General features: G+C 46.0%; 1 protein-coding gene across 1 annotated transcript in view; it reads right to left on the bottom strand.

The window, feature by feature from the left end:
* Nucleotides 1-7,111: 7,111 nt before the first annotated feature.
* Nucleotides 7,112-17,049, bottom strand: part of LOC137425186 (sodium- and chloride-dependent neutral and basic amino acid transporter B(0+)) — a 106,149-nt gene continuing 96,211 nt past the window's right edge. Inside the window, exon 14 of the mRNA XM_068113347.2 lies at nt 7,112-8,089. Coding sequence (XP_067969448.2) covers nt 7,961-8,089 — 129 coding nt within the window. The 3' untranslated portion in view covers nt 7,112-7,960. The remainder of the gene's footprint in view (nt 8,090-17,049) is intronic.

A 17,049-nucleotide genomic window follows, 5' to 3' on the forward strand; every position in this document is an offset into this window, starting at 1 on the left:
CTTGTAAAGGACGGGGGTGATGTGGTCACGGGTCCGGGAATGGGTGAGTAGACGGGCAGCGGAGTTCTGAATGTATTGGAGTTTATTGGTGATTTTTGAGGGTGAACCATAGAGGAGGCTATTGCAGTAGTCCAGACGGGAGGTGATGAAGGCGTGGATGAGGGTTTCTGCAGCCGTGGAGGAGAGGGATGAGCGGAGACGGGCAATGTTTTTCAGGTGAAAGAAGGCTGACTTTGTGATCTGTTTAGTGTATTTGTCGAAGGAAAGGGTTTGGTCAAAGATGACGCCAAGATTCCGGATGTGAGGGGAGGTGGATACTGGGATACCGTCGATGTTGAGGGCAAAGTTATGGGTGGATTTTGTGAGCGTTTTTGGGCCAATGATGATTATTTCAGATTTATCACAGTTAAGCTTGAGGAAGTTGATTTGAAGCCAGGATTTTATTTCAGTGATGCAGTTTGTCAGGATAGAGTGGGTGTCGGTGGAGACGGACTTGGTGGAGATGAAAAGCTGGATGTCATCGGCGAAGCAGTGGAATTGGAGACCATGACGGCGGATTAAGTGACCGAGCGGGGACAGGTAAAGGATGAAGAGGAGGGGGCCAAGAACTGAACCTTGGGGGACACCTTGGGGGAGGGGAGCAGTGGGGGATTTGCAGTTATTGATGGAGATGAACTGGCATCTGTCATAGAGGTATGATTTAATCCAAGAGAGGGCAGTGCCGGTAACGTTAAAGGTGGATTCAAGTCAGGTGAGGAGGATAGTGTGATCGATGGTGTCAAAGGCAGCGCTGAGGTCGAGGAGGACGAGAATGTTGAGGTTGCCAGCGTCAGAGGAGAGGAGAAGGTCGTTGGTGATTTTGAGGAGAGCAGTTTCAGTACTGTGGTTGGACCGGAATCCGGATTGGAATGTTTCATACAGGTTATTGGCAGAGAGATGATGTTTGAGTTGAGTGGCTACAGCGCGTTCCAAAACTTTTGACAGAAAGTTTGACAGAAGTTATAAATATATGATAACACATTAAATCCTATTGCGAGTAAAGTTGGAATAAGTGATGTTGCATTGATGGGTTGACCGACTGCCTGGACGCAACTGAGGTTGTGGATCTACTGATGTACCATCTATTGATGTGGATCCATGATCGAGGTTGTGGATCCGCCGTTTGGAGAGGTCTTTGGCTGAAAGGATTGAAACCTCGAGGAAGAACGGTACCCAGCTGATGATCCATGCAGTCGGGAAACGAGTCAATCGCTTACAGGTTAACGTTCTTGCTTTATGTGGAGAAACTATGTTTGAGGTTTACAATTTAAATAAAGTTGAATATGGGATGTTGTAAAATTAACATCATTTACAACAATCCTTTAAATTATTTATATTTAAGTTTAGGAACAACCGATACTGTACAATTTAGTGTGTGTGTGTGTGTGTGTGTGTGTGTGTGTGTGTGTGTGTGTGTGTGTGTGTGTGTGTATGTGTATAAGAGAGACAGAATTGTGAGGAACACAAATGAAAAAAAGGAGATGTGTGTGTGTTTGTGTGTGTGTGCATAAAGATGTATATATTTGCATATATATTGTTGCGGTTTTGAGTTTGTACAGTCAGTATAATAAAGGTTAAAATTTCCCCCTCATAGTTAGTCACACAAGCAACATGTAGCCTCACGATAGTGTCGTTATTTCTTAGTATTTGTGAGCTTATTCCTTTTCCTATGTTAGATCTGCGTTGAGTAGTCAGGAGAATAGGCCCTACTTCTACCGACTTTCCAGCCTCCCTAACCTCATGCTCCTTTGCGCTGACTTTGGTTCATTTTGGGCGAATTAACAAGAGGCAGGCCTAGGAGGGTTGGGGCGGAGCCGAATGAGGGGCGGCAGAAGCGCTGATGGTAAGCACGAGCCGCCAATCAGGGCTCAGAGGTGGTGGCGGTGAGATTGCATCACAGGGCGTGGTAAGAACATTCGAGAGGGTTCCAGAAGGTTCGGGGGCGTAGCTATATAACCGATTGCACAAAGCCCCCGAGACGACTGATGAGCAAAGGACTCGCGAGGACTTGAGGACTCGCTGATGAGAAAGAGAACTGCTGCCCAGGGATAGCTCGCGCGCACCAACCAACCCGGAGGAATCATTGACGAGCAAGAGTTGTGAGCGTCAGAGAACTGTGAGAGATACCCGGGTGAAGCAAGATGTGCATGAATCGAAATACGCACTTTTATAAAGTGACGCTCGGTTGAGTTGGAGGCCGATCGATATACAGTGCATTGTCACGCGAGTGAGAACGGCTGTGTAATCGCCAGCCGTGCTGAGAGTCCCGCATTTGCCGTTCCACCTCATCATCTGCCTTTGTTCGGGAGACGCGCTACGAGGTTCCTTCCATCGCCTGCTGCCATTTTCGCGGGACGTGCTGGGACCGGGGAGAGCCGGACGGGGCCGTTCCTGGACAACCACGTCGACGCGTCTGGCTGGGACATCAATCCATCTGCAATTCCCTGAGTGAGCGTGATGGGCCCGAGTCCGGGGGATAAGATAAAATTGATTTCATGCTGCCCTGTGTCTCTGCGTCCCGATCATTGTAAATACGTGTGGGAATAATTAAACCTGTGTTCTTCCTTTTTCCATTCGATCGTTCCTGTGGTTTCCCCATTGGCTAAGCATGGTACGAATAGAACCGCTCGAATCGGGTTCCACTACTAAACTGCACGGACCACGTGGTACTCAATCCGCTCGGCGTACCCAAACCACACGTGGCTCGTGCGAGGCTTGCTTCCTCGCTTCCGTGGCGGCGCAGGGAATTAGGTACGAGCGAGAGTTGGTCCCGAAACCCTACTCTGCATTTGCCCAGAAGGGACGTTTCAAGTCTCGGTTCCGTCAAGCCCAGAAAGAACAACGGGATTAATCCCCCCTTGGTAAGGGGAAGAAGGGCGGCGAAGAACCGTAACAATTGGTGTCAGGAGTGGGATTTGGAACCCTTGACTAAGTTTTTGGACAAAATTTTGGACACCAATTGTACATATTGGCCGTAACAATTGGTGTCGGGGAGTGGGATTGGACCTGGAGTGCGCTTCACGCACTTGAAATTGCGAGTGGATGAAATTTAGTTTTTAAAACCAAAATTGTATATTCGTACCATGGCTAGTCAAGGCGGTCGAATGCCGGTGGGGGTAAATGAAGAGGAGGAATTAATGACCCAGGACCCACAGGAAGAATTGGTAGAAGAAGGACATTGAAGAGGGGCCGGCAGCAGGGGTAGAAAATGGCGGCGCCTCGCACGTGGCAGCGGAAGCCGAGCCCGCGGCGCCAATGGATATGGGCCTATTTATGACACAGATGATGGCCTTTGTGGCCAAAACGGAGTATAGCCTGAAAGAAATGGGGGGAAAAATGGATACCCAGGGGAACAAATCCACCCGAGAAATGAGAGAAATGAAAGACGGGTTAAATGGGTTGGAAAACAAATGGGTGGCCAATTGAAAGAAATGGGGGACAAATCCACTCGGGAATTGGAAAACTTTATGGCGGCGTCGAAGAAGGACATGAAAAAGCAGGGAAGGCCATAAGGCGCAGGTTGAGCAAGGAGGTCGCATTGGGACACGACGAGGGTAACGCGATGTGAGGAGCGCGGGGAGAGCGAGGTAGAGCAGAGCGCGGCTAAGTTGACCGGGAGTATGGGAATCGCGACTCATGGTGTGGAAAAGCCGACGGCCGCCGGATTGGACGAGGAAATTTCATGCGCGCCGGCGGTCGTCGAATAAATAATTCAAATTAAAGAAATAATTGGGGCCGAAGAGATGGCAGAGATAGAAAATGAATCATGGGAGAAGGAAATGGAATGCACTCAAAGTCTGTGTTTGCACCGTGATGTCGGGCTTGCTAACCCCAATAAAAGTTTGCAAGTGGTGCTGCCGGAGAAGAAGGTCCCCAAGGTGTGATATAATGGCGCGAATGTGTTTGGCAGGAAAAGGGTTTTGGCGCACTTGGGATCGAGACGAAACCCGGGCGGTCGTGGAAGGTCCATTGCGCGGTGTGCGAGGGCGACTGGTGCGCATGTGCGAGAAAAATGTGCACCGGAGCGCGAGTGTATGACAGAGTGTGTGCGAGAAAAGTGTGTTACAGAGTGTGAGGGAGAATGCACACCGGAATGTGTGCGGGAAGAGTGTGTCAGAGAAGAGTGTGTTACGGAGTGTGTAACAGAGGAGTGTACACCCGAGGGCGTGGAGAAAAAGTGTGTGATTGGGTGTGTACCAGGAGAGTGCACACCCGTGGGCGTTACGGAGTATGTAACGAGAGAGCGAGGATAGCGAGGCTATGTCTCTTTGTCTCTCTGCCTCTCTCTCTCTCTGCCTCTCTCTCTCTCTGCCTCTCTCTCTCTCTGCCCCCCCTCTCTCTGCCCCCCTCTCTCTCTGCCCCCCTCTCTCTCTGCCCCTCTCTCTCTCTGCCCCTCTCTCTCTCTCTCTCTCTCTGCCTCTCTCTCTCTCTCTCTGCCTCTCTCTCTCTCTCTCTGTCTCTCTCTCTGCCTCTCTCTCTCTCTCTCTCTCTCTGCCTCTCTCTCTCTCTGCCTCTCTCTCTTTCTCTCTGCCTCTCTCTCTCTCTCTCTCTCTCTCTCTGCCTCTCTCTCTCTCTCTCTGCCTCTCTCTCTCTCTCTCTGCCTCTCTCTCTCTCTCTGCCTCTCTCTCTCTCTCTGCCTCTCTCTCTCTGCCTCTCTCTGCCTCTCTCTCTCTGCCTCTCTCTCTCTGCCTCTCTCTCTGCCTCTCTCTCTCTCTCTCTCTCTGCCTCTCTCTCTCTGCCTCTCTCTCTCTCTCTGCCCCTCGCTGCCCCTCTCTCTCTGCCCCTCTCTCTGCCTCTCTCTCTCTCTGCCTCTCTCTCTCTCTCTCTCTGCCTCTCTCTCTCTCTCTCTGCCTCTCTCTCTCTCTCTGCCTCTCTCTCTCTCTGCCTATCTGCCTCTCTCTCTCTGCCTCTCTCTCTCTGCCTCTCTCTCTCTGCCTCTCTCTCTCTGCCTCTCTCTCTCTCTGCCTCTCTCTCTCTGCCTCTCTCTCTCTGCCTCTCTCTCTCTGCCTCTCTCTCTCTGCCTCTCTCTCTCTGCCTCTCTCTCTCTGCCTCTCTCTCTCTGCCTCTCTCTCTCCTGCCTCTCTCTCTCTGCCTCTCTCTCTCTGCCTCTCTCTCTCTGCCTCTCTTTCTCTGCCTCTCTCTCTCTGCCTCTCTCTCTCTCTCTGCCTCTCTCTCTCTCTCTCTGCCTCTCTCTCTCTGCCTCTCTCTCTCTGCCTCTCTCTCTCTGCCTCTCTCTCTCTGCCTCTCTCTCTCTGCCTCTCTCTCTCTGCCTCTCTCTCTCTCTCTCTCTCTCTCTCTCTCTGCCCCTCTCTCTCTCTGCCCCTCTCTCTCGCTGCCCTCTCTCTCTCGCTGCCCTCTCTCTCTCTGCCCCTATCTCTCTGCCCCCCTCTCTCTCTGCCCCTCTCTCTCTGCCTCTCTCTCTCTGCCTCTCTCTCTCTGCCTCTCTCTCTGCCTCTCTCTCTCTCTGCCTCTCTCTCTCTGCCTCTCTCTCTCTGCCTCTCTCTCTCTGCCTCTCTCTCTCTCTGCTCTCTCTCTCTCTGCCTCTCTCTCTCTCTCTCTGCCTCTCTCTCTCTCTCTCTCTCTGCCTCTCTCTCTCTCTCTCTCTGCCTCTCTCTCTCTGCCTCTCTCTCTCTGCCTCTCTCTCTCTCTGCCTCTCTCTCTCTGCCTCTCTCTCTCTCTGCCTCTCTCTCTGCCTCTCTCTCTCTCTCTGCTTCTCTCTCTCTCTCTCTGCCTCTCTCTCTATCTCTCTCTGCCTCTCTCTCTATCTCTCTCTGCCCCTCTCTCTGCCTCTCTCTCTCTGCCTCTCTCTCTCTGCCTCTCTCTCTCTCTGCCTCTCTCTCTCTGCCTCTCTCTCTCTCTCTGCTGTAATTTTAGGTGTTAATGTAACTCTATTTTTTTTCCAATAATCACTGACAAATTGTTCCACATATCCATTGAATAGGTTTGTCTCAATGTTATTTTTGTCATTCCCATATACGTACATTAATTTTGCCATTGCTAACAACAATAGCTAACATTGCTGTCAGGGTTAAGCTGTGTCTTGTCCTTTAAAAAATGTTTTAAAATTAATTCCTTATAGGTGTACGCTGTACTTTGTCCTACTCATCTTCCGTCGTAGGTTATACCTGTGAACGCTGCCATCATGCTAACACTGCACCAATAACTGGTAGCTGCTTTAGTGGTGAACCCCGTCATAAGGTATCGTCACAAGATACTATTGGGAATGTGGAAGGAACTAAATACGGTATTCAAGATAAGGCCAAAGCTGACTTGTATAGAAGTACAATCGCATGATGTTAAGCTTAAACATAATGCTCCTTCTACTGTATCCTAAAATTTTGTTTTCCTTACTGTGTAGTATCTCTGCAGTGTGAAATTGAGGCAGACAAAAAATAGGCTTTTTTCAATAAGCACCTTTTGTTCACTGGACTAGTAATAAGTGTCTACAGCCATATTTAGCCATGTTGTGGAACGTCAATCGAGGCCCTCACTTATTTTCTCCCGCCCTCACTTTTTCACCTTTATGCGCTTTTAAATTTGTGTTCTCCGTTACCACATGAGTGATTGGCCAAACTTTTAACACACATGAAGAATTTTTCTGAAACAAAGTTACATGATGATTGGATGGAAAATGCAGCCAGCATTCCAAAAAGTCTGTTTTCTGTAGACATGGTTTGCAGGGTGTTTCACATATCAGAAATAAATGGCCTTGACCTCCCTTCGCTCAGCCTTGGTCAAACAATGAAGATGCAAAATCAAGTAAAATAGGGTGGAACAGCAAGAGGCCTAAAAACCTTCCTGCTTTAGGAAAGGAGCATGTGCTGATCCTGTTCCTTTCCTGAAACCGACAAAAACCTGAGTCTTGGTTTTCTGGAAGAAAATGCCAATGAAGGCCAAAGCCTTCTCCTTAATGGAGAGAGCAGTGAAACATGGATTTCAGGAGATATTGATAATAGTGAGGAGATATATTTCATTCAAATACCTTGTGGCCTTAAAGCTGAGAGATACAAACGTATAATTTTCTCCGAAAGACTTTGCAACTGATTCTACCAAAAAAAAACAAAGCATCACCTAAAAAAGCGAAAGTTTATTTGTTGTAAAGATATATTCAAAAGACTCATATCCCTTTAGCATTATTTCTTCAGGACAGGAACAGTGAATTAAAGAAAAATAAAACCCAGTGTATAAAGAATAAACATGACGAAATTCATTCCTTAGTGAAAGCACAGCAAACAACGTCTTGAGCTTGTCTGCCATGTTCATGCTGAAATAGCCAGATTTACAATCACAAGCATCCAAGGTAATGACGTAGCTCCATCAGAATAACAATGAACATTCATTCTAAAGTGACATTTGACAAGAAACAAAGCACAGTTGCCCCTTACACAAAATATTGTACAACAAAAATCTTTGACGAAGAACCTTTTGATAAAATCTAGTGACATGAGTGTTGGTTGTCGGCTACATCTTTTAGAAAGGCCAAAAACATTCAAATAATCTCACAGCTGTAATGAAACCCATCTCCCAACCAGGATTAAAATGTGATCCCTAAAAAATTCTTATTGATATTTAAAACAGTTGAAAATTTCTCATACATACATAAATATACAGTATACTGTGTGTGTGTATATATATATATAATAGGCTGATGCTGTCTATTTGTGCCACCCTGAAACACACCCAAACCAATGGGAAAGTTATAATTTTTTCAATCAGAGAAAAGGATGAACCCAGGCGGTGTATATGCAACAGACCGTTGCCTCAATCACTCCCCAATTTATTTTTCTTTGCTGTTAAGAATTAACCTCTCATTTTGAGCTATTTCAACCAGCACAAGTATTAAAGGCTTCTTTTTTTATTTTTTATATCGTGGTATTTTACCACAGGCTTCTTTCTGTAAGTTATAAAAACTCTGATAAGTCTAGTTGAATGCCTTGTTATCATAAGTATTTTCTTTTTTCTCTTCTGGATGAGGAATGTAACGACCCGTGCGGTGTTTGTTCAAATAAGGTCCCCATGATGGGTCTGGTCGGCAGGCAGTGCAGAATTTCTATAGGGAGGAATGACAATTTGCAAGAATAAAATGAAAATACAAAATACAGGAAGCAACATAAAGAGAAAAAAAAATTTTTTTAATGCAGAACTCAAATAATCATGTTTACGACCACGGTCTTATTTGGCAGCATTCAGCAGGGCAGCTCAATTGGTTGCATGCTTGACAATGGACCTGTGGCATAGCTCAGCTAGAAATGTAACATGCTCAACAATGATCCTGCAGGATGGTCGATTAATCATCAGGACGTTGATTGAGGTGTGCAAAGAGAGGCAGATGTTTCTGGGCGTTGACCGTTTGTCAGAGCAAAAATGAGTCTGACGCTTTGACGAAGGATCAATGCCCAAAATGTCAGCTTCTGTTCGCATACCTCGATCAATATCCTGTTGATTTCATCCTTTTTTTTATACCTGTCTGCTGACACAATGTGACAATGGCCTTCACCACAAGATAATCATCATCATCATACTGCCATGTCCTATGTGGAGTGTTGGTGCTGCTGAAGCAGTTACTGAGTGACAATTCTGGTTGCGTCACCACTCCGACTCAAGAAGTCAGGGCAGGAAATTGGAATTTGGTCAAGGTGCCGGCGATAGCTCGCCTACTCTTTACGAAGGACACCGTGGGATCTTTAACGTCCACTAACTATTGCAGGCAGACAGGACGCTCAGTTCAACGTCCATCCTTGGGACGGTACACACATTGACCAGTCCATATAGGTAGCCAAATACAAATAGCATCAGAAGACGACAAGAAAATCGTGTTTGCTTACACATACAAAAAATATATATATATATTTCATGATGTGAAGGGCAAAACGATGACAAGCTATATATATTGAAGATATTGAAATTTGTTTTTTTTGAAGCAGGTTTGCTGCAACCCTGAATCAAGAAAAACTGAGCGGCAAATTTTTTTCAATGAACTGGAATGTTGCAAACCAGGTAATCAAGGGGAGATCATCAAGTAGGTGTACAAAGGATAAAGTTTCAATTTCTTAACAATATAAATTCTGGCTGTTTGTGTGGGCCAACAACTGGCATAGACTGCAATCCGCCCTCTCACCAAAGGACATGGCTGCCATCTCCACTTAGTCTGATATTTATGCGACATGAGAATATATATATATATATATATATATATATATATATATATATATATGTGTGTGTGTGTGTGTGTGTGTGTGTGTGTGTGTGTGTGTGTGTGTGTGTGTATGTATATATATATATATATATACACAGTGAAACCTTGACTTACGAGTTTAATTCGTTCTGTGACCGAGCTCGTAACTCAATTTGCTCGTTTCTCAAATTAAATTTCCCCATTAAAATGAATTGAAATGCTATTAATCCGTTCCAGCCCGCCAAAAACCACACCAATTTTTTTTGAAATATACAGTACTGTATATATAAAAATATCTCGCGCTTTATATTTCACCTGTATGCAGCATACAGGTTGGCAGGATGGCCTGGACTGGAGGTACGCACACTTGACTCTAAACTGTCCAGCCTGGGTTTGAATCCCGACCCAGCTATAACCTGTCATGTCCGTGTTTCACAGGCAGGGTGATTCATCAATGTGTGTACCGCTAAACTGGGCGCCCCGTTTGCGTCCCATTAGTTGTTGGATGTGAAGGATCTCACCGTGTCTTCCACAAAGAGAAGGCGAGCTATCGCCGGCACTCTGAACAAGTTGTGGCCTGGCATGCTCTTCTCCTCTGCCGTTATATACGTCCTCCTCGGCATCTTTTTCCAGAAGAGCCCTGTCTCGTCACAGTTGAAGATTTGCTGGGGGATGGATCCTTCGGCTTCTATCAGTTCGGCAAAAGTTATAATAAAATCTTCAGCTGCCTTCACATCCGAGCTTGCTGCCTCACCATGCCTGACGACGGAGTGAATGCCAGTCCTCTTCTTAAAATTATCAAACCATCCCCGACTGGCTTTGAATGACTTCCGATGCCTCGTCCATTGATGTTCCCGCCGTCTGCTGCACCAAATCCCCGTAAATGTCTCGTGCCTTCTCACACATGATGCTCTCGGTCACGGTATCTCCTGCGAGCTGCTTCTCCGTCAACCACACAAACAACAACTTCTCCATCTCTTCATGGACAGAGGTCCGGAGCTTTGAAATAATCGTAACGCCCTTGGCTGGCGTTATAGCCTTTATCGACTCCTTCTGCTTCAAAATCGTACATATCGTAGAAGTACTACGATCGTACTGCCTCGCCAAGTCGACAACACGCACACCTCGCTCATGTTTTTCGACGATTACGTGTTTTATATCCAAGCACATCATCCTCTTCTTCTTCTCGGCACTGCCCTTGGCACTCAACTTCTTAGGACCCATGGTTAAAACTAAGAAATTTTCCAAAATAAACAAAATGCGAAAACAAAGCAGCAGCGATATACGGCAGAGATGCTTGCACGGCAAGATAACCACGTGACCTGAACGCTTGTTGGGCCACCTAATGGTGGGTGGCGTAAGCTCGTAACTCAGATCTCGGCTCGCATCACAAAGCAAAAAACCGCCCGAGCGACGGCTCGTATCTCGGAAAACTCGTAAGTTGGTGCACTCGTAAGTCAAGGTTTCACTGTATATATATATATATATATATATATATATATATATATATATATATATATATATATATATATATATATATATAAAAATGTATATATGTGTGTGTGTGTGTGTGTGTGTGTGTATATATATATATATATATATATATATATATATATATATATATATATATATATATATATATATATATATATATATATATATATATATATATATATATATATATATACACAGTCGTGGCCAAAAACATTGGCACCCTTGCACTTTATTTACATAATGCACCATTTCTTTCAGAAAATTGTTGAAATTAAAAAATATTTTGGTATCCACGTATGTATTTCTTTGGTTTGCAGTGGATAAGCGCCTTTGGGCTTCTGAAAAGCGCTATACAAAATAAATGAATTATTATTATTATTACAACACTTTGCAGTGGAACAACCGATTGCTCTTACCACGGACGCTTCGGACTACGCGGTTGGCGCCGTGCACAAGCAGTGGGTCAACGGGGCCTGGCAGCCTCTTGCTTTTTTTAGCCGGCAGCTCCGCCCAAACGAACGAAAGTACGGTACCTTCGATTATGAGCTCCTAGGCCTCTACCTAGCTGTCCGACACTTCTGTTACCTGTTGAAAGTCTGCCCATTCACAGCATTTGTGGACCACAAGCCCCTGGTTTTTGCCATGGCCAAGGTCTCGGAGCCGTGGTCTGCCCGTCAACAATGCCAGCTCTCCTTCGTTTCCGAGTTCACGACGGACATCCAACATGTTGCTGGGAAGGATAACACTGTCGCCGATTGTCTCTCCCAGGCCATAGCTGGCTCGGTTCACCTTGGCATCGACTATGCCCGGAAGATTCCGGTTCCTCGGGCGAGTGAAGCGTACTTCGAGTTCTCCATGGCATCGAAGTTTAAGTGTTTTCCCATTCTTGTCTTTGTCAAATTTCCACTAGTTATTTTGCTGTGTATGTGTTATTGTATGTTTCCGGTTGGTATTGGTTTGTAATTCGTACAAACTTGTGTGTAATTAATCGTTTTCTGAGTCGTACCTCGTGCGCGGCCTGGTAACTTGGGGCTTCCCTCCCCCCGTCGGTGTTTTGTCGGTTTGGGTTATTTCCTTCGCTGTATTGCTTGTTTCTTTTATTTTATTTTCTCCCCCTCACCTCCTCCCTCGACAAAGAATTATATATTGATTCTTTCTCTCCTCCCGGACACATGCTTGTTTTGCTCTCCTCCTCGTCTCGGCTTGTGCCCCGCCCCCTGTATCTCGTTTCTCTTCCGCCTCTGCTCCTTCCTTCTCAAATCCACGTTCTTGCTTGGAGACTTTTCCCAGATTGTTTTTCATGGTTTTCATGGTTCTGTTTGGATATTGTTGGAATATGTTTAAACCGCAGCCGTGATGCTGAGGCCCCCCCCAGAATTTCCATGTTTTAAACGTTTCCCAGTGTGTACCCTGGTCAGAATAGGTACACCGTATCCCTGCGTGTCGTAAGAGACGACTAAGAGGGTTGGCGTCAGGAAGGGCATCCGGCCATAAAAAAAACATTGCCTCAAAAAGAGAACCATGACAATTACAAGTACATATGGGCAGGGTGCAGCCCGGAGTGGAGATTGGTTTCTGAGGTTTGGGACATGGAATGTAGGGACAATGACAGGGAGATCAGGAGAAGTGGTGGAAGTATTGGTCAGAAGAAGAGTGGACATATGTTGTGTGCAAGAGACGAGATGGAAGGGAAGTGGTGTGAGAATGGTGAAGGGTAGGCAGGGACAGAAATACAAGTTTGTGTGGCAAGGGTGCCCGGAGGGCGTGAATGGTGTTGGTGTCCTGTTTTCTGAGGAGTTTGTAGACAGTGTGGTGAGTGTGACTAGAGTGAGTGATAGGTTGATGATGGTGAAAATGATGATTGGAAAGCTCTTGGTGAACGTCAACTCGGGATATGCTCCGCAGGTTGGTCGAAGCAATGAAGAGAAGGACAAGTTCTGGTGTACGATAGAGAAGCTGATGGAAAACGTGAAAGATGAGGAAGTTGTTGTGGTGGGAGGAGACCTGAATGGATATGTGGGAAGGAGTATGGATGGTTTTGAGGGAGTTCATGGGGGTTACGGATATGGTGTGAGAAATGGAGAAGGTGAAAGGATTTTGGAGTTTGCTGATGGAGCTGATTTGTTGATTTGTAATACTCAGTTCCAGAAAGAGGATAATAAGCTTGTTACATACACGTCAGGTGGGTCGACGACAACCTTTGACTACCTGATGGTGCGTAGGCGAGATAGGGGGCACCTTCGGGACACAAAGGTGATCCCGGGGGAGGAGGCTGTTTCACAGCACCACTTGGTTGTCTGCGACATAAGGGTGAAAGGTGCGAGGAGAGCTCGGCGGGTGAAGTACCAACCGAGAATGAAGGTGTGGAGGTTGAAAGAGGTGACAGTAAGGGAGGCATTAAAAGAGAGGCTGAGTAGGGTAGAGGATGATGTGGTTGAGCTTGAAAGTGGTTGGATGTCAATGAAAGCTAGTCTGTTGGGAGCCGTTGGTGAGGTATGTGGATGGACAAAAGGACCACCGAGGCACTCGGAAACATGGTGGTGGGATGATGAAGTTGGAAAGAGGATTGACGAGAAGAGGAAGAAGTTCAAGGAGTGGCAGAAGGCGAAGGGTACGGGAGCAGAAACAGCAGAGCATGAAAGTTATAAGGCAGCCAGGAAGGCTGCAAAGAAAGAGGGAGCAAAGGCGCAGGAGGCATGTCGGAAAATGTTCGGAGAACGCTTGGATTCGGAAGAGGGTCAGAAAGCAGTAGTCAGGATTGCAAAGCACATAGCGAAAGAGAGGTGTGATGTGATGGGGGTGAGTTGCTTGAAGGATGAAGTGGGACAAATCGTTGTCGACCCAGATGGAATTAAAGGAAGATGGAAAAGATATATGGAAATGCTGTTGAATACAGAGAATGAATGGGATGGCAACATAGAGAGTAACCCAGTTTTAGGACCGGCAGAGAAGATAACTGAGAAGGAAGTTGAGGAAGCGATAAAAGCAATGAAGAGTGGAAAAGCGGGAGGGCCGACGGGAGTTGTGGGAGATATGCTGAAGGCAGCAGGAAGTTGGGGTGTGAAGAGAATGACAGAGATCTGTAATCTGGTGGTGAAAGAAGGCCGCATTCCAGTGGATTGGGAACTGAGTACCCTCGTCCCTCTATACAAGGGGAAAGGTGACCCTCTGGAGTGTGGCTCGTACCGAGCGATAAAGTTATTGGAGCATGGAATGAAGGTATTGGAAAGGGTGTTGGAGAGGAGGATAAGGAAGAAAGTGAAGATCGACGAAATGCAGTTTGGATTTATGCCAGGAAGAGGAACGACAGATGCGCTTTTCATTGTGAGGCAGTTGCAGGAGAAGTACATGGAGAAGAGGAAGAAGTTGTTTTTTGGGTTTGTTGATCTGGAGAAAGCATTCGATAGGGTTCCACACAAAGTATTGACATGGGCATTGAGGAAGTTAGGAGTGGAGGAATGGTTGATCAGAGTAGTGATGGCAATGTACAAAAGAGGGCGCACAGCTGTAAGGACGAAGGACGGGAACAGTGGTGAGTTCGAGGTGAAGGTGGGAGTGCATCAGGGGTCGGTACTAAGTCCACTACTATTTGTAGCTGTGATGGAGGTGCTGGCTCAGAACGTAAAGGAGGGTTTACCGTGGGAGTTGTTGTATGCAGATGATCTGGTGTTGATTGCGGAAAGTATGGATGGACTGAAGGAAAAGATGAACAAGTGGAAGGAATGTATGGAGACAAAAGGTCTGAAGGTGAATATCGGGAAGATGAAGGTGATGGCAAGTGGTAAAGCATGTGGTGAGGTGGAAAGAACTGGGAAGTGGCTGTGTGCTGTGTGCAGGAAGGGTGTCGGAGTGAACTCCATTCAATGTACAATGTGCACTGAGTGGGTTCATCAAAAATGTAGTGGTCTGAGAGGGTCATTTACCAGTGTGGCAGCTACATTCAAATGTAAGGTGTGCACAGAGGGAGCTGCAGATGGAGGAAATGTTGAGTTGGATCTTGGAGACGGCGTGAAGCTGGAAGGTGTGAAAACATTTTGCTACCTCGGAGACATGCTGAATGGAGAAGGTGGATCAGACTCGGCAACGGTTGCTCGAGTGAGATGTGCATGGAAGAAGTTTCGGGAACTGAGTGGCGTGCCGATGAGGAGAGTGTCGCTGAAGCTGAAGGGAAAGGTGTATGCTGCATGTGTGAGAAGTGTTATGATTTATGGGAGCGAGACATGGGTAATGAACGTAGAGCAGCAACGAAGGGTGGAAATGCGAATGGTTCGATGGATGTGCGGAGTATCGTTGAGAGAGAGGAAGACAAATGATGAATTGCGAAAGATGAAGGGAATATTGCCTGTGATTGATGCTGTGAAGAGGAACAGGCTGAGATGGTTTGGTCATGTGTTGAGGAAGGATGAAAGTGACTGGTTGAGAAGAGTGATGGAAATTGATGTAGAAGGAAGTAGAGGACGGGGAAGACCGAGAAAGACTTGGCTGAAGATGGTGGAAGAAGAAATGCGGGCAAGGGGGTTAACAAGGAGAGATGCAGAAAATAGGGCAAAATGGAGAAGATTGTCATGGGGACCGCAAGGCTAACCCCCGCTCTAGCAGGGAAAATGGCCTTAAAATGCATGTTGTTGTTGTTGTTGTTGTTGTTGCAGTGGAACAAAACAAAAAAGCTGAAAAAAGGCTAAATCTTAGCTTATTCCACACAGAAATCCTAAAATGGCCCAGACAATATTATTGGCACCTTTTAGAAGTTGTTCGAAATAATTACATTTCAAGCACGTGATTCTCCATTACTTTGGAATTGAACTCACCTTTGGTGAGTTGCAGCTGCCTGCAATATAAAGATCTCTCATTCAACCAGTTTGAATAGAGAAAAGGAGCCATTCTGCAGTTCTGTGTCACTGTGTGTACCACAATAAGCATGGAGAAAAGAAAGAAAACCAGATAATTGTCTGAAGAGGTCAGACACATGATTGAAGCAAAGCATGGACAATCTCAAGGATACAAGTTCATCTCCAGAGACCTTGATGTTCCTGTGTCCACCGTACGCAATGTTATCAGGAAGTTTAAGACCCATGGCACTGTAGCCAACATTCCTGGACGTGGCCGCAAGAGAAAACTTGATCGAAGATTGCAGTGAAGGATTGTTCGAATGGTGGAGAAAGCACCTCGATCAACTGTCAAACAGATTCAAGCTGACCTTGAGACACAAGGTACGATAGTTTCAACTCACATCATCCATCGCCAACTCAATGAAAGGAGGGTTCTCGGGTAGTAGTTGGGCTGCTGATAAAGCCCAACTGGAGTGTGCCAAAACACACCTGAACAAGCCAACATCCTTCTGGGAGAAGGTTTTGTGGACAGATGAGACCAAATTATAGCTTTTTGGGAAAGTGCATCATCTCTATATTTACAGAAAACAAAATGAAGCCTTCAAAGAAAAGAACACCTTCCCTACAGTCAAACACGGAGGAGGTTCAGTGATGTTTTGGGGTTGCTGTGCTGCCTCTGTCACTGGGTGCCTTGAATGTTTGCATGGCATGATGAAATCAGGAGATTACCAAAGCATTTTGGAGCGCAATGTTCAACCCAATGTCAGAAAGCTGGGTCTCCCTCGAAGGTCATGGTCTTGCAGCTGGACAATGACCCCAAACACACTTCAAAAAGCACCCAGGAATGGTTCAAGACAAAACGCTGGACTGTTCTGAAGTGGCCAGCAACGAATCCAGATCTAAATCCCATTGAACACTTGTGGGGAGATCTGAAAACAGCAGTTGGGAGAAGGCACCCTTCAAATCTGGGAGAACTAGAGCAGTTTGCACAAGAAGAGTGGGTCAAACTCCCAGAAGAGAGGTGCAGGAAGCTCATTCTTGGCTGTATGAAGCACTTGACTGCAGTTATTTTGTCCAAAGGCTGTGTGTGCGACCTCGGATGTCAATAATTTTGTCAAACCCATTTCTTTTTATTTTCTGATTTAAAAGAATATATTAAGTTCTGAATCAAAAACAGGTTCTGTAATATTAACAGTGAAATAAAGAATTGTGGAGACCAAATACTTTTGTCAATTTCAACTTACTTTTACAGGAAATTTTGAATTATTTGAAAAAAGTGCAAGGGTGCCAATATTTTTGGCCACGACTGTATATAGTGCTACTCCTGTCTGTTTGGTTGTCTCACCCTGAAACAAATGCTCCTCGGGGAGAAAGAAAATTATGTAAAAGTTGCTTCAAGTTAATCCAAGCCTCTGGGAAAATTATTGTACACCGCTCCTTTCCAATGCCAGGCACTGCTTGACGTCATTACCGGGCACCGAAGGAGACTGAAAGGGGAATACTCCGTTTTCA

This window comes from Myxine glutinosa, chromosome 4 (genome assembly GCF_964187855.1).
Source record: "Myxine glutinosa chromosome 4, kmMyxGlut1.1, whole genome shotgun sequence".
Taxonomy (NCBI): domain Eukaryota; kingdom Metazoa; phylum Chordata; class Myxini; order Myxiniformes; family Myxinidae; genus Myxine; species Myxine glutinosa.